This window comes from Trichosurus vulpecula, chromosome 9, assembly GCF_011100635.1.
Source record: "Trichosurus vulpecula isolate mTriVul1 chromosome 9, mTriVul1.pri, whole genome shotgun sequence".
NCBI lineage: Eukaryota > Metazoa > Chordata > Mammalia > Diprotodontia > Phalangeridae > Trichosurus > Trichosurus vulpecula.
The window spans coordinates 140,487,131-140,508,899 of NC_050581.1; the positions used below are offsets into that span (position 1 = coordinate 140,487,131).

General features: G+C 42.3%; 1 protein-coding gene across 12 annotated transcripts in view; it reads left to right on the forward strand.

The window, feature by feature from the left end:
* WNK2 (WNK lysine deficient protein kinase 2) overlaps window positions 1-16,321 on the forward strand; it is a 226,545-nt gene extending 210,224 nt beyond the window's left edge. For 2 of the 12 annotated variants that reach the window (XM_036737450.1, XM_036737457.1), the window contains 4 exons: window positions 3,778-3,822; window positions 5,498-5,748; window positions 11,381-11,492; window positions 16,081-16,321. In XM_036737450.1, the coding sequence (XP_036593345.1) occupies window positions 3,778-3,822; window positions 5,498-5,748; window positions 11,381-11,492; window positions 16,081-16,106 (434 nt within the window). In that variant the 3' untranslated portion in view covers window positions 16,107-16,321. Of the gene's footprint in view, window positions 1-3,777; window positions 3,823-5,497; window positions 5,758-7,985; window positions 9,910-11,380; window positions 13,734-16,080 lie in introns of those variants that run through there. The other 10 variants (XM_036737446.1, XM_036737456.1, XM_036737448.1 and 7 more) reach the window with 9 other exon arrangements.
* Window positions 16,322-21,769: the final 5,448 nt, after the last annotated feature.

Here is a 21,769-nt window from a genome sequence, read left to right on the forward strand (position 1 = left end):
AGCTAAAGAGTTTTAAACATCATCCTTAAGGAAATGGAGAACCATTGAAGAGTTGAGGAAGAAAAAAGACACGATATAATTTCTGTCTTAAAAAAAGATTATCTTGAAGAGCGTGGGATTGGTTATAAAGGAGCGAGTCTAAAGACAGGAATACCAGCTAAAAAGGTATTAGAAGAGTCTAAGCTTGAAATGGTGAGAACATAGTGGGTGGATGGAATTGGGACAGGGGCAGCTCCCTAGGAGAGTGTTTGAATGACCGTGACTTTGTGAATTTGTCTATCTTTGTCCAGAGTTGTTTTCTCCTCTGTGTGTGACGATAAAGTAATGAAGCTGGTTTTATAAGCCACAAAAGAAAAATCACTTGTTTTCTCCCTAACTAGACTTTATCCAGTAGTAGTAGCCGTTGTTGTTGGTTTGGTATTGATCTGTCTTAACCCTTGTCATGTGGATGTCTGACACACGTGAACGTGTTAGAAGTGACGCCACTTACTGTGAACCTGCCTGTTCAAGTGTGGATGGTGAAGAGATGCACATGGCCTCTGCTTTTCTCTGCAAGACTCAGGTCACGTGTCCTGTAGCTTGTGTCTGCATGTTGCTGTGTCCAGCTGTGTGTCTTTGCCTCAGGACTCTGAAGCAGAACTGTAATGGCATATCTGTTTAAACATATACACACACACAAACACACACACACACACACACACTGTTTCAGATGCCTAATCCCTCTACTGGCTTAAGGGTATGTCTCCCGGGTTGTTGTCTTTTTCATCCACACTCCCCTTCCCAGAAAAAAAAAAAAAGAAACTAGATCTGACATCTTTTGAAAGACACCTGATGTCAGCTCCTTGCAGAGAAGACAAGGTTTGTTTTTCCTAATTACAATTCCATTCACTGGTAGGAAAGAAAGCAACACTCCCCCCCACCCCACACACACACACACACACACACACACACTCTACTCTGCTTTTGAGTGTGCCATTTTTACATAAACGTGTTTGAAAATGATACATAATTTTCTGGTCCTCCCCTAACGTGTTCAGATTTAGACTGGCCAGAAGCAACAACTCTTTCAGGTCCTTTAGGTTTGTTCCTGTATATGTTTAGATGTTTGTCCTTTGCAGGATGTTCATTGTTGAAAGGTGATTTCATCTCCCTAAGCACTAATTTGGAACTCGTGCGAAATTCTATTTGTGTCTTTAAAGCAGGGATTTTTTTCTGACAATGTAATTTCGTAGTAATAACCATGAGATCTATGTGAATTTCTTGAACCATCTTTGATCTAGGACTTGTTTCCATTATGGGAAAGGAGTACTAGATATAGCAGCTACTAACTAGCCATGGAATAAAGGAAATCTGGAGGCAACACCAGTGTGTAAATGGGTAAGATGTTCAATTGAAGTCGGGCTGGTCACCATTCACCTTTGTATCCCCAGTGCCTTGCAAGTGGGCCCCTTGATAAGTGGCTGCTTAATTGACTCAAATGAGAAGATAGAATGATTTCTGGCCTATATTGATGACTAACTTAGTCACAGCTTTAACATAACAAAGGAAAAATTGGACAATGCATTTCACTCACTGGACACATAGTAAATGCCCATTCTATGCAAAGAACACTGTCATGCATTGGGGAAGATACAAATTTTGGATAATAAATGACTGCATGGAGCATTCTATATAGTTGGAGAAATATAGTGTGAGGTGTGTACCAACTCAAGTAAATACTGAGTGGGCTGTCTAAGAATTAACAACTCAAGCAACATTTTTTTCGTAGAGTGGTATTAGACTTATCTTAGTGTCCTTTGAGCCATGCCATTGGAAGAGGGTCCAAGAAAGGAGATTTGTGGTTCAGGGGTCCTCTTGGGAGTCTCATGGTCCCACATGAGCCCTATGGGGAATCTCTAGCATGATCATTATGAGTTGGTGAGGAAACAGTTAAAAGTTAGGGACAGAAGAGTATAACATACTGTCCCCTCTGTCTTCTCCACAATATACAACCATTTTCTACAATCTACCTCTGTCACCAGTGTTTCAAGTTTGGGACCTCCCCCCAGGGCCTGGACTTGAGTCCAAGAAGAATAAGCAAAAATCCTCTGGATAGTAACAAAAAAGGTGAACACTGCTGCGGTGTTTGTGTGAATTGTTTAAAAATAAAAAAGTCCTTCCTTGGAACTATAACCTCCAGAGACTTAAGAAATTGCATCTTCATTTTCAACTAAGGACAAAAATTACTTTTTGGCAATGGAGGAGAATGGGGGTATAGACCATATCAACTTATAGCTTAAAAAGGTCTGTCAGCTTGCTCTGAGAAGATATCCTCATCTTGTTTGATTTTAAGAGTATCCCACTATGATATCCCATAACTGGCTTGTGATGTTGCACTGACTGGTTTAAATGGGATTTTTAACTAGAAACTTAAGAGGATTTGTTTTAGGAGTATAAAGGTGATAAACTTTTGGTCCTTATTTCTACTATTAATCTAGTTGAGTAACCTTAGGGAAAGTGACTTAGATATTGTTGTTCCATCTCTAAAATAGGACTTCCTCCCCATATCCTTTATAGGGGCGATAACAAAGTTTGTTAGGTGTTGTCTGAGGAACTCCTTTCAAGGAGTTTCCAGGAATAAAAAGGGGGTCATTTCCCAGTGATACTTTCCAGATAGGTTTAATATAATAACTGATCCATCTAAAGTAGTAGTAAACCCTCAAATACCATCCCTACAGCACATCCATAGACAAATTTATTGAAACCAGAGTAAGGCAGAAATGCCCTTTGACTAAATACTCCTGTCTTGGAAGAGAAAAGAAAAGGTTGGGCTTTTACCCATCTGTTATATGATTGGCCTGTCACTTTTAACTGTTTCTTGTTTGTAAGGAGGTGAACATCCCTCACCCCTATCACCACCACCAATACAGAAAATGTCTAATGAAACTTGCTTTTAAATGCCCCTCACCCACAACTTGAGTAGTTTTTAAACAGAAAATAAAAGGAAGATGGGTACCATTAGTGGTCCACCAATTAAGAAGGTAGTTATGAAAGGAAGGTTAACTTCTTGACCCTCCCCTACTCTCCCAATATTGAAGATATGTGTATAAAAAGAAGGGAACCAATAATAAGAACTTTGGGGTTACATGTCACAAAACTGGAGTATAAAACTTCTATTTCCAGATCAACTTTCGCCCTTTGAAGTAAGGATGGGCTAATTTTTATTACACTTGCATTTTGTCCCTGAATTCAGAACATTCAGACCTCTTAGAAGCCCTCGGATATGAGAATATTTTCCAAATTGGCCTCAGACCTACAGAACAATGTATCTTTTTGGACTTGTGAAACTTTGAATTTGTCCTTTACAGCCTATTAACCCACTACCGGCTGGCTAGCTCCCCTTTGCGTAATAAGCTCTTGTAACCAATTCTAAACCGCTTTATGTGCCTAATCAGAGCGGGTCCAAGTGCTTTTATTGGAAAGCCAAGGGGATTTTTTCATACGCTTATAGAGACATTGGGTTTCCACAGACAAAGTCAAACTCAAAGTCAAACTTGAAGCTTTCGAATATTGCTCTTGGCATATGAATGTGCTCGGTAAAACATTTGTTAACCTGCACACTAACATGGGTTTGGGATGCCCAGTTAATTGAGGTTTTTCTCTTCTCTCTGAACTGCTGACTTTCTGTCTGCTCTTCCTTGCATAATGATGACCTTTGCTTGAATATACAGTAGTTTGTACAGCAGAAGTGTACTGTCCTGCCTAACTCTGTGTGTCTTGTATTGTTTTACCTTATAGGGTCCACCTTGAAACGTCTATGCCTAGGCAAAGAACACAGTAGTAGTAATTATCTGATTTTTTTCCCCCTTTTCATGTTTTCTCCATTGCATGGGCTCATTTCCTTTCTCGGCTGTACCATTAGGGTTTCATTGATGTTCTTGCAGAAATGGCGCTGGCTGGGTGCTGTGTGAGTGAATGACTAGAGACAACCGTGTCTGTGATTGATGCCTGTTGAATAAAATTGGCTGTTGTTTCCTTGGAAGTAGATGCTGTGCCCTGCAGCTTTGGTTCAGCAGCATCTCTGCTTCTCACCTCATCCTGGCTTCACACTTCTTCATCCCTGCTGCTATTTGTGTCATTACCCACTAAGTTACCTCAGGGGCTCCTTTTTTCCCCCCCAGATCCATAAATTACTAATAACTAATTGGCTCCTTTTCCTAAATCACCAGAATAAATATTCCCCAAAAGTTATTTTTTAAAAAATCGAACGAATGTCTATGCAAGAGGAATGATGTCCAGGATTAAGTGGGTTACTGGTTCACCTGGGCTACTTTTTCAGCCATTGGTTGAAAAACTCCAATTAGAAGTACTCATCTGTGTCCATGCTTGTCCATTGCTAATTACTAAAATAGACCCATATAGTGCATTGTGTTTCTGAACTGTTTGTTTGAAGAGATGGTCTCTGGTTGAATCATTTTGAAAATATTAATTTAAGTTTTCTCTTTTTATAAACTAAATTTTTTAAAAACAATTTCATAATAGGATGTCTTCCTATCTTTTTCCATTTAACTTATCCAGGATTTTAAATCAGAAATTATCTGCCAAGAATTTTTTTAAAAGAAATTGTATCACAGCCAAATGTTATCGTGTTTGTCCAATTTTTAAGTTCAATTCAAAAAGCATTTATGAAGTGCTCACTGTGTTCCAGGCACTGGAGATAGACAAAATTAAAATAGTCCCTGCCCTCCAAGACCTTCCATTCTACTTTAGCCTAAGTATTTTCGCAGGCTTCCTTCTGCCTGCTTTAATGCATTAAAGCTTCGTGTTTGTGGAAAGCTCACAACAAAAGTATGTTACTCCTTGGCTTAACCCCCTCCAGAATGTTCCCACATGTGAACCAAAACTGAAAGAAGCTAAACTTCTACCTCTGGTTCCCTTCCTAATAATTTTTTTTTTAATTGGAACTTACAGGTATTTGGAACTTACTGAACTTAAAAAAAAAATCTGGCCTATTATAATAAGCATTTTCTTCTGGACGTATGAATCTTGTTACCATGTTCTTTCTCTGTTCACTTCAAGCCATGAGGTCTGAGCTGTTCCCATTCTGGGAAGCAAGCTTGGAGATTTGGTATTATACTCACTCTGTGCACAGGGAGCACTGAACCATGGTGATGCACAGACAGGTGCTGTTCATAAAGGCAAATTGGAAAAGCTGCCGTAAGAATGGCCAAGCTATTTGTCATTGCTCTCTTTCACCCCATGTGCTAACACTTGATGCAACGTTACAAAGAGGGAAGCCTGTGTCATGCACTCCAGCAGCACAGAATTCAGTGATAGGCAAAGTATGGGAAATATCAGGGTTTGGATTAAAAAATCCTGAGATGGTCCCCTTTCTCCAGACCAACTCTTGAAGCAAAGGTGTTCTCCAGTACAGGCTCATGTCCAAAGTAACTCGAGTAGTGGAAGAGCGCCTTGTGTCAGCCTTTTAATTGATCCTGCCTTGTGTGTGATTTCCTAGGATCTTCTACCACCAGTCTGGTAACAGGTCCCGAGCCAGTGCCCCCAGCCACGCTCCAGGTTCAGGCACAAGTCAATAACAGCAACAACAAGAAAGGGATGTTCACGGATGATTTGCACAAGCTGGTGGACGAATGGACAAGCAAAACCGTAGGAGCTGCTCAGACAAAACCTTCCCTAAACCAACTGAAACAAAACCAGAAAAGGCAAGATATGGAGCCCCGAGCAAACCCTGCCCAGGCACAAAACGAGGCACGTGGCGTAAGTGGTGGTCTTTGGGGGATGCAGTGTTGCACGGGGTCGGAGGGCCAAGGGAGAGCCTGTTCTTGTCTGGAAGGGATCCTAGAAAGCAGTGATGCCTTCTCATTGAATGGCATCCACCTCACTGGGTTGCAGATTGCTACAGGGTGGTGTCCTGTGTCTCTGAAACCAATTCTCTAAGACATGCCGTTGTTCAAAATCTCTTGTCTGCATAATGCTAACCTGTTGCATTGGTGATGTACAACTAAATCTTGCTTAATCTGCCTCTTTGGTCCATGATTTCCATTAGTTACACTGCGTGACCTGTTCACGGAAGAACTTGAGTCCTGTGTTGGGTGGGAGAAGACCTATGAAATCCCTTTGACTTCTGTGGTTCTCACTTCAGATCAGGGGTGGTCTGCATACTGAGTTTTAGTGACCTTTCCTTTTACGTGTAATTTCAGTGCTGCTTAAATTTTTAAAATGTGTTGTTTCTGCTCTGATAAACATTTTACACCAATTGGGTGAAGGAGTCATTGCCTCCCTGCTTTCTTCCTTCTATCCTCTCCCTCCCTAACTCTCCCACTTTAGTCCAATGTATCTTGAAAGAAATGTGTATAGCACATCTTCTCTTCTATCATCCCCTCAAGAAAAGATCAGGCTCAAGAAATTGTTTCCCTAAAGATTCCAACCAATAAGTGTTTATTAAATACCTGCCAGGTACAAGACACTTTGGATACAGAGACAAGAAAAAGTCTCTTACCCCAAAGAGCTATTGGTGTGCCTTAAAGGATCACACTTCAGGGACTAAGACTGAACTCAGGGAGGAATAAAAAACCAGGGTAGTATATCTTCTATCGACCCTCTTTGCCCAGTGTGCTTCTCTCTTGGGTTAGGAAAACATTCCTTAACGTGAACATCATTGGCCAGAGTTTCCAGTAATGGTTTCTGGTTCCAACTCGAAAGTAGGTTCACTTTATAGTTAACCTCTGACATTTTACATGACTTCTCCTTTTCACTATTCAATCTCTATCTCCTGAATGGAGAATAATCATTTCTCTTCTTCCTGGGCATGGAGGGTGAACAGAGGGGATATACTTGTTACTGATTAGCCCAGGAAGAATTTTATTTGTCCTTCCTCTGCCCCAGCCCATCCAAAATGTACAAACCCAAGCAAAAGAAAGTCTGCTTTGGCACATAGTTCCATTCAGGAACAGTCCTTACAATGGATGATGACTACATGGGTCTGTTTTTCTGATTCTTTAAGGCAACAATAATAGATACATGAATGCCTAATTAACTTCATTTTGGGGAGGCAATGAGACCTAATTGTTTCCCCTTACAATTAGAGCATTCATTGAAAGGCTATACCTGATGTACAGAGTACCTTGATAAGTTCTGCAGTTTATCCGACCTTTGCTTCCTCAACCCTCTGGGGAATCCTGTCGAAGAGCCTACATGTATTTGGAAAATGAGCTCTTTTCAAAATTTAGCATTGCTCCCAAAGTACAGTGACCTTTTCTTTTCATTCACAATTACATCAAGGGTAACCCTCTCCTCCACCACCACCACCATCCCCCCCCCATCCCAACCAAACTCATCAGTTCTCAGATCTGTAGGCAGCAGATGCTTGCCTAAAGGAGACTGACAAGTGATGATATAGAAAAAAAGGGGAAAATTAATTGGATCTAAAATATTCCAGGACTTGATTTTAGTAATTCAGCAGATAGTAGTTTCTACTTGATTCCAAGGTATTTAAGGTCAAGAAATGTCCTTTTCTAAAAAGACCTGAAAAAGTAGTATTTGTCTGACATAGGTGTGGGGGAGGGGCACCTCCTGACTTTTCATAAGCGGGAAGGAAACTCTTTTTTGTTGGATGGGTGCTGACCTGTCTGGGTGGTGCCTGGAAAAGATCATGTATAGCAGTTAAAGGGTATATATAAACAGGACACCCCATTAAACAGTTAAGGCCTGGTCAGGAGCAGTCTAGGTGATATCAAAACAAATGATATCAATAAAATTTTTTTTAAAGTCTGACTTGGCTAGAGGGTGTGAGCATTGCTCCTGCCTAAGTCTCTCTCTGAAGAGAGTTTCCGGAAGGAAGTGAAAGTGAAGAACAGGAAGCAAGAGATTGATTGCCCCATAAACTGTTTCTTGACTTCAGCTTGAATCAGAAACCTCTGCTCAGCAGATTCATCCATTTCTGCCATTTGTCTGTTTTGCTGTTTTGTTTTTGCTTATTTTCCTAGTGAAAACACCTTTTGAAAAACTCCAGCATTGTCTCTGGTTGAACTGAGGGAGAAAGTCTGCTCTTATGCCTTAATCTGTGTCACAAGAGGGACCAGCATGCACGTGGGTGAGGTGGTGGCATTAATGCCTGTATCAACTCCAGACATGAGGTGATGAGGCCCTGGACACTAGGGAGGGGGCTGTTATGAAAAGAGAGAAGAAAGAGATTCAGCGTTTCAAAGGAAGGAAAATCAATGGGAATTAGAGACCGAACAGATAAGCTGGAGGAAGAAGAGTCGATGTTAAATTCAAAGCAGTGTCAAGACTTGAGCCTGAAGAGAAGGAATTAGGGAGATCAAGAAACTAGCAAAAAGAATCTCAGGCCAGATATTGATGATAATCTCTTTCTACTTGGAGCAGTCCTATTAGTAAATCCCAGGACTTTGGCAAACAACTGCTTAAATTTAACTAAAAAATAATTTTCTCTGTACCTATGCTGGAAATTAATTTGAATCTTTAAATCTTGCGGAATTCTCCCACCTCTGTTTTTGTAATTTTTTTAGGTTTTCACCAGGGTTGTGTGCTTTTTTTGGTCATTCAAAGAGAACCAGAAGCCCATTAAGACATTCCCCACTATTTACTATCCTAGAGACCATCTAATGTTGTTAGATGACAACAGAATTATCATTGCCATCACTCTTCCTTCCCGCCCCACTCCCCTCACCCAGAGAAAGGAATATCTGAGATAGGACAGATAGGCCAATAACATATGTCCATAGTATTCAGTGTGGCCCCCTTGAGCCATCAGCAGGAATTTTAAGGCCCTATTCTGTGTGCAAACTGTGATTGGCACTGTGGCTGAAATCAAAATGTAAGGCATGATCCCTATCCTCAAGGACTTACAGTTTAGTTGGGAGTATATACATATATATATATAGCCGTGGAAAGAGTTAGCTAGACAAAAATGAAATATTTAATTGGGTGATAATGGACTTTTCTGGTATTCTTGGACTAGAGTCTATATCCCTCTCTAGTCCTGAAACTGAATACATTCCCCAATGACAACTTTACAGGGGGCAGTCCTAACTGTCAGACCACTGAAAGTGTTAGATGGATTTGGAAAGAGCTGTTGGAATAAGGTGTGAAGTCAGGTTTTCCACCAACAAGATTGTTTCTCTTAGAATATGTGTACCAGACTAATGCCATTTCAGTACAAGACAGTGCCTGACTTAAAAACAACTCATGGTGACAGACAGTACCCAGAGTTGTTGCCCTTGTGAAAAATCATGGAGATATTAGAGAACCAGTAGGTTCAGAAGGAGGAAAAAAATCTGTAAAAATACCAATCCAAAAAGCATCAGCATTGGGCATCTAAACTGGGAGGGGGTAGGAACAGAAATCTTAACAGTTGAGTGATTTTTATCTCTACCCCAACTTCTCCTCCACTACTGGAATTATCCTACCTCACTGTTGATGCTGCCTGTTAACGTCATCATTTGGCAATCCTTTGATGTTGTTTGTTTTAAGAAAACAAGCAGTCTCATGACCCTCTCAGAGTCCGTGTGGGTCACTCACACTTAATTGTCACTTCTGTTATTTTGTTTTTCTAACTGAAATCAACAGCTGTAAGGTGATAGAGTGGAGTTCCTTAACCTAGGGGTCTGTGGACTTGGCTTTATTTCAATGGTGGCTTTTGCCCAGGGTGGCCCTTGTAAGGCATAATCAAGTGAAGGTTCTTCTGTCTCACAAACATCTCCTTCCTATATTAACCAGAACTTTGGCTAGGACTTTTTAAAAATTAGAATTTTTTCAACTAATAAGCATTTTCTGTCCCTCCTACTTGTCCGCACCCCCAAACAAACAAAAACCCCATGTAATAAATATGCATAGTCAGGCAAAACAAATTCCCATATTGGCCATATCCAAAAACCATTTGTCTATTCTGCACCAAGTTCATCACCTCTCTGTGAGGAGGGGAGATGTCATTTCTCTCTTATGGGTCCTCTGGAATTGTGATTAATAGTTTCATTGATCAGAATCCTTAAGCCTTTCAAAAGTGTTTATTTTTATAGCATTGGTGTTATAGTCTAAATTGTTTTCTTGGTTCTGATCACTTCGTACTGTATCAGTTCATAGAATTCTTCCCAGGATTCTCTGAAACCATCTCTTAAATCATTTCTTAAAGCAGCACAATAGTATCCTATTTTATTCACATACCACAATTTGTTGAGTCATTTCCTAAATGATGGACACCCCCATAGTTTCTGGTTCTTTTCCAAATACAAAAAAAAAAAAGCTGCCACAAATATGTTTGCTCCTATGGGGCCTTATTTTATCTCTTTTATGTATAGGCCTTGTCTGTTTTCCTACAAACACTCTACATTTGTCATTCCTGCTTTTATTTGTATTTCTTTAGTTATTAATGATTTAAAGCATGTTTTCTTACTGCTGTTGATTGGATTTCTTCCCTTGAGAACAGACTGTTCTGTCTTTTGACCATTTATCAATTGGGGGAAAGGTTTTACAGAACACAAAAACCCATGCATACACAACATAGCAGTCTTGTGACTTGGTGTCTAGGCTGGTTTGCCCTTGTTGCTTTTCTAGCACTGAGTTCAAATCAGGTAGACCAAAATAGCAATCAGCTGGTGCTTTCAAACTGACTGACACACACCTGGAAGACTAAAACACTCAATTTTAAGAGTACACAAGAGTCACAATTTTTTATGTCAAGCCATCTTCAATCTACCATCAGTGCCCTGAAGTTATCCTAGGACGGGGGCTGGCCGGTTCTTTGTATTCTGTTCACCTGAGGGAACCCAAAGCTCTAGGACTTTTGAGGAGATTTTAGCATCAGTATCTGGGTCAGGGACACAGTTCTTTGGCTGACTTCTAGGTCTTGAAGCTCACCCCCATTCTGTGGTATAATTGGACTTCAAACTTGAGATCCTCTGCGCAGGATAGGCAGGTTTTTAAGTTGACCTTTTGTGTTCCAAGGACTGTCAGCCAACAGTGGAGGTTTGGCTTGATGCTATTAGAACTCTCTTGTGTTCTCCCCCTTGAAAATGAAGGCCCTGCCTCATTCACCTGGACATTTCAGATGAGATATCAGCTTCTTAAAATATTTGAAGGGGCTCTCAAGACTCCTGAACATGGAGAAGAAGTAGCTTGTGAGTTAGGAGGGAGAAGATGGTCTGATGGTTTTTGTTCTCCACCCCTCAACCTCCTGCCTGTGTGGTTGAACCATTAAAAGGCACCAGGCCCCAAGCATGGTTCAGTGACTGCTTTCTCTTAGAGACAGGGATGTCTGCCTGGCAGGTTCCTAAAGAATTCCCAGGGTTGAAGCAAACATATTGTGTTGACCCTGGCCAGTCAACCTAAGCGTAATCCTTCTGCGTGTCTTTGTGTTTTGTAGGTTAATTCAGTCAGAACAGGAGTGGGGAAACAATATCTTGTTCCAGTGCCTGGCCCTGTGTCAGCTGCATTAATTCCCGGAGTCACTCCAGCCCTGCCAATGCCTATGACAGGTACTCCCCTTTCTGGCCCGGTCCCACCTTATGTGATACCTCCGTATCCATATGGAGGAATGTTCCCAGCACCTGTGTATGGTGTGCAGTGGCCAGACACAGTGGGCCAGCCTGGGATTAGAGGAGGGCATAGCCTTGCACCGTTTCCAGGCCTGAGCAAAACGGGTTTGCAGTTGTTCCCAGTATACTTACAGCAACCTGCTGTCAACCCATGCAGCCCCCAGATGAGAATTACCTAGCTTTCTGACTCGCCTACAAAACAGGGTGTTCTCTTAAAACACACACATTCATTCATTCTCTCTCTCCCTCTGTCTCACACACACACACACACACACACACACACACACACACACACACACACACACACACACGCTTCCAAGAGACTATTTGAGCCTGGGGATGCTATTTGTCTGTGCAGCTTTGGTGGCTCCAGCTACAACCACAGCAAGCCTGGTAGAACCCACCACAGCCATACCCCAAGGTTGGGTTTGTTCATGGCAGTATTTGCATATTTCACTGCTAAAGACACTTTATTCTCCATTGTTGTGATTGTGGTATATTCTTTAAAACACAAATAACTTCCTGTACTTGACTTGATGATGACAACAACATTGTATTAATCCTGCAGGAGTATTTGAGTGCCTTGAATCTTGACTTTTCAGTTCCTTACTGGAAAGAGATGTAAAATATATCTCTATATAGAAACATATATATATATACGTATATACATATATATTGGAAAGGTGTATTTTATTTATAGTTTGCTTGTGAGTCCAAAAACAATTTCCCTATTTTAAGTTGCAAAGATATGCAGAGCTTACACACTTTGAAACTGAAGCTTGTGGTCATTTTTTTTTGTTTTCTACTGTAAATGTGGTATTTTCTTTTAATGACAAGATAACCTTGACTATCATAGGGTTGTAAATGTTAGGTTGAGATTTGTTTGGTGGTTGCATAAACTCAAGAGTTTAATTTTTTGAATGAGAAAGAGAAGACAGAATTTTTTTTTTGAAGTGTTGTTCAAGGAGCATATTCAGAAGCTGTAAAAGTGTCCTGCACAGAAAGCCAGGTAATAATGTTGGCCAGAGTGGTTCTATCCAGTACCTGGCCTTTTGGTAAAGTGGTGCAAGTAGTGACTTCTTTCTGTTAAGAGGGACCTGAGAGAAAATATTTTATTCTCTTCTTTAGTTAAGTATACACATTTTGCCACACTTTAACCAAAAGGATGTGCATAAGTCAGTTTGATTTGCAATCTGTACGTGCTTTATTGGTGCAAGGCAAGAAAAGGCACCATTGTAAGTGGCCTTCCAGCCCACTCTGAGAATGCAGACAGTCCTCCTACGGGTTTCTGTCTGCCAGTAGGCCTGTGGTGCTGCTCTCTGAGGAGCAAACCAAATCGAAGGCAGAGATGGTGTTTAAAGTGTCTCTACTATTTGCCTTCTGGCTAAATACATCTTTCAGAACAATATCAGCTGACCAGCTCCTTTTGCCAGGCTTTTTCTTTCTCTCTTTGCACTGTAGGGTGGGAGCACCCTCCCTCCTCCCTCCCTGTGCCCTAAGCCGTACCCCAGTTTGGTCCCTGTTGTGGTCGGTGGACTCTCCATCACCCCCCAAGTCTTACACTCCACAGGTGACCGATATTTAAAGCCACTTTGTCTGTGGCAAGCTTCCTTTTCATAGACAGCTCGACCTCGACGGGCTCATTGTGGGCATGGGATGAGAAAAACTTTCCAAGGTGGAACGCTGAAGGCACACTGTTCTCTTCCTGCAAAGATGTTTTATACTCCCTGCTGGAAAGCAGAATGCCCTGTGCTGCCAAACATGGGAACTGTATCATTCTATTGTACTTTGGAGCATTCTTAGAACTGTCTAAATTATTTGGTTTGTACCCTTTGAGAATATATTATTCCATCAATTCAGTTAGAATTGAATTTTATAGACAATTAGGCAGAGTCTTCTGCCTGGGCAAAATACTGACTGTAGTAAGAGATTTCTGTTCTCTGTAACATGTATATTTGATTTGTTTGTTTTTAGATTCATGTCTGTATGCTTCATGAGCAAACATTAGGAGACTGTTCTCATTCCCCTCCCCTCCCCCCATTCCTCTTTGAGCTTGCATTGGAACTGTCTGGAGTCACTACTGCCTGTTAGTTCCATCCTTGTACACAGACAGTCAGTGGAACGAAATCCCCAAGAGACTGTATATATTAAGGAGAAAAATAAACATTTTGTGCTTGAAAACAGTGTGAAAACATCTTTTTCTTTCCCCCTTTCCCCTAAACAACCTGAAGAAATAACCCCATCTGCCCAGCTGCCTTGTGACTGCCTCCCACCAGAACCTCTGTTGGGCTCTTAGCTCTTGGTATTTGGAGATACAGTTTTTCTGGGCACTCTCTTTACCTGTTCCAGGGTTATTTTAATGGAATTTGTGACTCCCAGGCATTCCAAGGTTGCCATTTAGGGTGTTACCCATTCAACTTTAGGCAAAATTTTCCACCTCACATGGGTCAGTAGACTGTCAGTAGAATTGAAAATAGCATTCCTTTCTAGGTAACCAACTCCCTGAGACAAGGTAGTAGAGATTGCCATTAGTTAAAATCTCTGGGGGTGCTAGGCTAGGAAAATATACTTCAAATGCTCTTTCCATTCTGAAGGTGTCCCAGTATCCTTCCAGCTTGCCTGTCTCCAGACTAAAAAATTTAGGAAGGAGGGAAGGAGAGAGTATGGATGTGGGTGGGTGGGTGGGTGAGGTGGGGTTATTGGGAATCACTTGAGTTTTGTCTCCATTTGTGGTTTTTTTTCCCCATATGAATTCACTTTTGTAGGTTGTAGATCGACCGTTAGAGTTATGGGGAAGAGAGTTGATGGGGAGGAGAGATGGAAGATGACTTTGGTTTTTTCTTTAAGTAGTTAGATAAGACCAGTGGGAAATGTTTGGGAAAAGTGACAACATTGGAATTACTAATTGACAATGGTTTCTACCCTCCACAAAGCACATCTTCAAGAAAGATGGAAGTTGGAGAGATTTTTGTCACTTTAGACTATGACCATTGGGCCTTCCATCCACCTTGTAACGCTAAAACAGCCTACCTGATTGGGATCATGGAAGTACTACACTGGCATATTCACATTGGGTCTACAGAGTGATGGCTGGAATGTAGGTCACCCAGAAAGGTCGACTGGCCATCCATGATGACTTCTTGCTTTTTCCTTTGTATCAGCAAAAGCATAATATTATTCGACTAGAGTAGCATTGCCATCCCTATAACAGGATGGCTACCGCCATAGCATGGCCATAGTAGAGTGCCCAGCTATTCCAGCAGGCCAGGAAACATAGTGTAGGGCTCTGTATGGTGTCAGCTCAATGTTGTTGGCCGAATGACAGAAAGGAGCAGCATTTTTTATTGGGCTTTGCCGTGGGGCCTATCCTGCCTGCAAGTTAAGGTAGGTCTGGCCTAATGGGAGATACAGGAGCTGATCATTACTGGTCAGTACTTATATGCTTGGGTTGGGTTGACTGTTGGGATATGCATGATCTGACTGGCCACTTTGCCTAGGTTTCTTCCATCCTCTCTGGTAGCTGCCTTTTCTCCTCTTGCGTGCCAGAAACAGACATGGGTTATCTTTGCAAGATCAGGCCCCCAAAGCCGGGGGAGCATACCTTCTCATTTGGCTATCTCTGCAATGGTTTCTTCAAGCTAATGCCAACAGTGGCCCCAAAACTGATACGTTAGTGAGGAGGGTTATGTATGCACTGGTGCCTTCCTGAGCCTGCACTGGGAGCAAATTCCTGGGCTCAGTCCCTGGGCAGAAGTTGATGTTGGATTAAGTCTCTGTGCTTGCTATCTGTTCTCATCCTGATAATACCAAATGACACAGTGTTCCTATTTAATTACTTAAATCGACATACTAAGGGGAGCTCCCACCTTCAGATTTAATTTGGATTGTGGTGAGGTGAACTCAAAGGCATATTATTGAAGTGATAATAATAATTAGGCACCTGCTTTGGAAGCTGCTTGAATTTCTTTCTGGGGTGGTTTTGAGTGTGGTCTTGCCGGGAGGCAGGGTGTCAGCCTGAACTTTGGGTAGGTTCTCTGCAGTTAATTCTGCTCTTCTTCCTATGTGTTAAATTATAGGGCAAGAAAAAGACATGAGCTTTCCATGTTCAGCGATAGGAAGCCTACCTTAGAGACACAAGAATCGGTATTACATGTGTTGGATGCCTTTGAGTCCCCTTTGCCCATTTTGATTCCTTGGCTGATAGAGATTCAAGACATATGATCAGCAGAGGCTTAGAAATCTGTATTCATGTAATTGATTTCTTTATTTCCATCCATACCCTGGGCTGAGGTCTCCTTCACCTCTGGTTCCCTTCCCGCTTTATCCACTCTCCTCCAGGGAAGTTTGGTTTGATTAGAAACATGGTCCATAGGACCCTCAGTGATTGGCAGTGGTGGTGATGGTTCATTGAGGTGCTGATGGGAGAAGCTTCAGGTGCTTTCAGAAGACTGGCTGGCACCTTCAGAACAGAATGGGCGGTCGGCACGTTGTCAGGACTGTAACTGGCTGTGGCGGTTTTGTTTTCTAGATTCTGAGAATTGGAAGCCCGACTGACCCCAGGCCAGCTGAGCTTGCGTCCCAGGCGCCAGGTCCCACTTCATCTAAGGAGGAAGAAGGGGAAGATGGGAAGTGATTTGGCCTTGCTGTGTGTGAGGCACCCTGCTCCTTGTCTATCCCATTGCTGTTTTGTAACTACTTTCTAATTTTTTTATTCACAATTGGAAACACAAATGTTATGCAAGAATAAAAAATATTTTGGGGGAAAAATACTTTGGTTTTTTTGAAGATCATTCTCCTTTATCCTGGACCCTGGGCAGGGAGGCCAGTAGGGATGTCATTTAAGTAACAGGGAGAGTGATGAACATTGACTAGAGGCCAAATGATTCCCAAGATGTTCTGTGCTAGGGAAGAGGACTTCGGTATACAGGGTCCTATACTTACTCTTCCTCAAAAGGCTTATCATTTATATTCTCCTGCACCAAGTGAGCATGCACTTAGGATATCTAAATACAGGACCCAACAAGTGACTTAAGACATCCATAACAGAGCCACAGTTCAAGGGCCAATCTACCTCTGGAGAAAAAGCAATTTTATGCTTCGGTTCTCCAGTAAAGATTTCAGATACCAACTTCTGCTCTTGGCACTTGGCAAAGTTCCAACTCCTCACCTGTGGAGACAGGCTGGGCTCTGCTCTTGAAAGGAATCATGAATTTTTCTTCTTGAGATGGCCAGAATCCTGGGAGATGTAAAGGGCAGGTGTCCTCTGAGGCCTGAGGCTACCCTTTTGAAGCCAAATGGGGTTTCCATTGCCAACATAGAGAAACCATGGAAACATAAAGGAGAGGACATCCTAGACTTAGTTCTTCTTATTAGGGTGACCTGAAGTCGTTCAGGTAGATTTGAGAAATTGCTTCACCTTGGGCAACTCATGAGGACAATCTCTCCGAAAGCTGAGCATTATCCTTAGTGGTGTTGAGTGAGGCTGCTGAGCATGGTGTGATGATGGATGTCCTGACTGGCTGGCAGGGAAGTTGTAGGGTGAAAAATAAATTTGCATTGTGGGGTGGGGCGGGAGGTGAGATTCTCCTGTCTTTACTCATAGGGTATATTGTAAATGGACAGCATTCACCAGCTCTGGACTGAGTTCAAATCCCAGTTCTGTCATTCTTGTGCCAACTTGACCATTTGCTTCACCTCTCTAAACCTCAGTTTTCTTATCCATAAAATGGGGGCAGTGGCCAAGCTGCTCCTTTCCGGATCAAAATATTCCATGCTGTGATGTTATCATTCCCACTCAAGTATGAATGAGTTGGACCAGTTGGCCACTGGGGCACCTTCCAGCTCTGATTCTTAACTCTCCATTAGAGGTCTAAGTGTGTGCTTTACTTGGGCTATCCAGCTAGAATGGCAGGTAGGCCCTGAGTCGTGCCTCCCCACAGTGGGAGCCTTGATCAGAGGGTCTAGGTTCCAATCCCAACTTTCCTACTTTCTCCCTATGTATGGGATTTGGGGCGAGTTACTTAACCACTCTTGGCATCAGACTAAATGGCTTCTAAGGTCTCTCTCAGATCTTCATATGTCATCCTCTTGTCTATATAAAGATCCTTTCTATCCCTACATCTAGTTATCTGATTAGTAAATTTAAACTTAAAAAGGCTGAACCATGATTAGATAGTACAGAATGAGGGCTTAACAAGATTTTATATTGGAAGCCACTTTGGAAGACCATCCATGCTTTTTAAAAATTAATACCGTACTTAAGATTCTAGCTGAAGACTTTTACATCATTTGGTCTATCTGTGGACCAGGCTGCCATTGTGTCTTCTCACCTAGCATCATTCCTTCTACCCCTACCAACTAGTCCATTCTATATACTATTTTGGATCAATCTTTCTAGAGCATGACTTTGATCAGGTCTCTCCCTCTCTCTTTATTGAAATACCTTCATGGCTTTCCTGTTGCCCGTGAGGTAAAGGCCAAGCTCATCAGTCTGGCATTTGAGACCTCCAAGAAGTCTTTCATTCCAAGGTCTTCTCTTAGCTTTTTCATTCAACAACAAACAAGTATGATGGGAAACACACTGTGCTAGGCACTACAAAGATACAAAAATAATAAATAAATAAATGAATGAGCTTAAAAAAAGATACAAAAATAAAGACACAGCCATACCAAGGACTGGGGCTGCAAAGAAAGGCAAATAACTATCCCTACCCTTAAGGAGCCTCTTTCTAGTGGGAAGAACGAAGGGGGAACAAGATGTAAACAGCTAAGTACAAATCATATAAATGATACATGTACGTAGAATATTTTATATATGCTATAATGAGGGGGGTACTAGGTGGTGCAGTTGATAGAGCACTGAGATTAAAATCAGGAAAATGCATCTTCATGAGTTCAAATCCAGCCTCAGACACTTACTACTTGTGTGACCCTGGGCAAGTCACTTAACCCTGTTTGTCTCAGTCTTCTCATCTGTAAAATCAACCAGAGAAGGAAATGGCAAACCGCTCCATTATCTCTGCCAAGAAAACCCCAAATGGGGTCACGAAGAATCAGACGCAACTGAAACGCCTGAGCAGCAACATAAGCTGGGGGTAATCTTAGGAAGGCACTAGTATTAAGAGGAACTAGGAAAGGCTTCTTACAGAAGGTAGGATTTTAGCAGAGACTTGAAGGACTCCAGGAGGCAAAATAAGAAGGGATAGTATTCCATCCCCAGGTCCATGGAGACAGCCAGGGGAAATGTTTAGGGTCGGGAGAGGGAGTGTAGTTGTGAGAGGCCATATCACTGGATGGTGAAGTGAAGTGTACAAATCCTAGAGATGTAGAAAGAGGTCAGATTGTAAGGGGATTTAAGAGCTAACAGGATTTTACACTTGATCCTTGGAGGTAATGGAGAGCCGTGGTGTATCGGGTGGGATTATTTGGTCAGACCTGTGATCGTTTTTGATGGCTGAGGTTTTTGTTGGGGGGCGGGGCGGGGCGGGGTTTGGTGTGTTTTTTATTTGTTGTTTGAGCCATTTTTGATGGCTGATGGACTGGAGAGAGACTTGAGGCGGGGACACGAACCAGAAGGCCATGGAGTGAGGTGATGTGAGACGAGGGAAGGGGCCATGTATGAGAGATGGTTTGAAGGTAGAATGAATTGGACTCGACAGTAGACTGGGTTCTTCCAGGTAAGAGATGATAAGGGTCTGAGCTAGGTAATGGCTGTTTAAGTGCAGGGAAGGGAATGGATGAGAGATATTATGGAGACAGTATCAACAATATTTGGCAACTGATTAGATATGAGGAGTGAAAAGGGAGAAGAATGATTGAATTTGTAAGAGTTTTGAACCTGGGTGACTTTAAGGATTTGGGTGGTGCCTTCAACAAAAGTATAGGTGTTTGAATAGAGAAAAGCAAGAAGAGAAGGGGCTGGGTCCTATTTCGGACATACTGAGTTTGAGGTGCCTTTGGGGACAATCCAATTAGAAACATCCAGTAAGCATCTGTAATTCAGGACTTGAATTGAGTAAAGAGATCTGGGAGATATCTGCATAGAGGGTTTGTTGAACCCACAAGAGTTGATCAGGCCACCAAGGAAGAAAAGAAGGAAAGTGGGCCCAGGATAGAGATGGCGGCGGGACAAGAATAATGACCATGAGAAGTCGAGGTTAAGAATAAGGACTGAAAAAAAGGACATTAGATTTGGCCATTAACTTTGGTAGCCTTTGAGACAGTGGTTTGTCAAGCCAGATTACAAAGGGTAGAGAGAGAGTTAAGAAAAGCTAGTGTTTCTGTAACACTTGGAGGTTTGCAGAACACTTTATGGGCTATGTAATTTGTTCTCCACGACAACCAGGGGAAGGAGGTACCATTATTATCACTACTTTATAGATGAGGGAACAGGCTAAAAAGAGTTAATGGGCAGCCAGGTGGCGAAGTGAGTAGAACACCCACCCTGGAGTCAGGAGGACCTGAGTTCAAATCCACCCTCAGACAATTGACACACTTAATAGCTGTGTGACCTTGAGCAAGTCACTTAACCCCAATTGCCCTGCCTTCTCCCCTCCAAAAAAAAAAATTTAACAACTTGTCTGGGGTCACCCAGCTAGAAAGTATCTGAAGACAGATTTGAACTCAGCTCTGTCCTGACTCCAGGTCCAGTGCTCTAACCACTGCCTCACATCTCTGCCTCATCGAGGTGAGTATGAGATGGGAAAAAGGAAACAAATCCACATGGTTATGTAGTCTGTACCATAACCTATGATTCTGAACTGTTTGGGGTCATATTGTTCAAGGGCTTCATGTATACTTTCTCCATCTAAATTACAAGTTCATGATAAAATGGAGACAGTGCCACATTTGAAATCAGAACCTGGGTTCAAATCTTTGCTCTTCTACTTACTACCTGTAACCTTGGGCAAATCACTTAACCTCTCTGGGGCTCAGTTTCCACATCTGGTAAATGGGGGGCTTGGACTAGATTGTCTCTTGGGGGCCCTTCGAACCCCAAATCTCTAGTCTTGTGTCTTGTACTTCTTTCATACCACCTTCCACCTCAACCTTCCTCCCCCCCACCCCACAGGGCCTAGCTCAGTGATGAGTACATAATTTGTGATGAGTAAACGTCCACAGAATTAATCTCTACTTAGACAAGGATTCTTCACCTAGGCAGTGGGGAGGCCCATACATAGATCTCAGGGTTTCTCTGAACCTGGATGGTGAAAAAAAAAGATAGGACCTTTATTTTCACTATGATTGGTTTCCTTTGTATTTGCATTTCAAAACATTATTCTGTGAAGGGTTCCATGATGCCAGAAAAAGATTAAGATGCTGCACCACCACCACAGCTTAGAGGAAAGGTAGCCTCTGATTCTCAGGAAGGGTCTTTGGACTAGCCTTCTGCTTAGCCACAAGATCATTTGTCTTCCGACTTCACTTACAGTGAGAAGTGTTCATATGAAGCAGCATCACCAGTGGCATGAACTCTTGGTCGTACTGAGAATCGGGTGGTTGGCTACCTGAAGCTCAGTAAAAACCAGGGACTTTGAAGATGAAAAGACTATTGGATTTAGGCCCTAAGAGCTCACCAGTAACCTTAGTAAATACAGTTTCAGCGGAGTGGTGGAGTCAGGAATCACATTACATAAGGGGGTTGAGGAGTGAGTACCAAATGGGCACGGTGAATGCAAGCCTTCTCTTTCTAGAAGTTTGGCATTGAACGGCAGGGGAGATCTATAGGACTATAGCTATTTTTGGCTTTGAATTCAGCTAAGCAGGATAAACAAATCCGTACCCGAGGTGGAATTAGTTCTCCTGAGCCTGCCCTGCCAAGGGCATGGATAGCAACAGGACAGCTGGCCAAGAGATGCCGGGAGTGGGAGGGAGGTCAGCTGAAGAGGAGGAGCTCTGCAAATGCTCCAGAACCAGGCAGATAACGAGTTAAGGTCAGGGAGTAGGAAACAAGCAGGATCCAGAGGTCAGGAGTTTGGGGAGGCCGGCAGCCGAAGCTGCACCAGCAGGGGTGGAGGCAGGGCCCTTCTATTCATGGGCATATTTTTATACAGCTTGCTCAGTGGGGGTGGGCTTCGGCCTTTAGGTCTTGACTGTATCCAAAAGGTCTGTGAGTTTTCAGCTATTCATTCAGCTGCAATTGTATTAGCATGCAAAACATGGAGAAGAAAGGGAGTTTTTGGAAATTTAGAGTTTATAGTAAAAACAAAAGTAGGGGT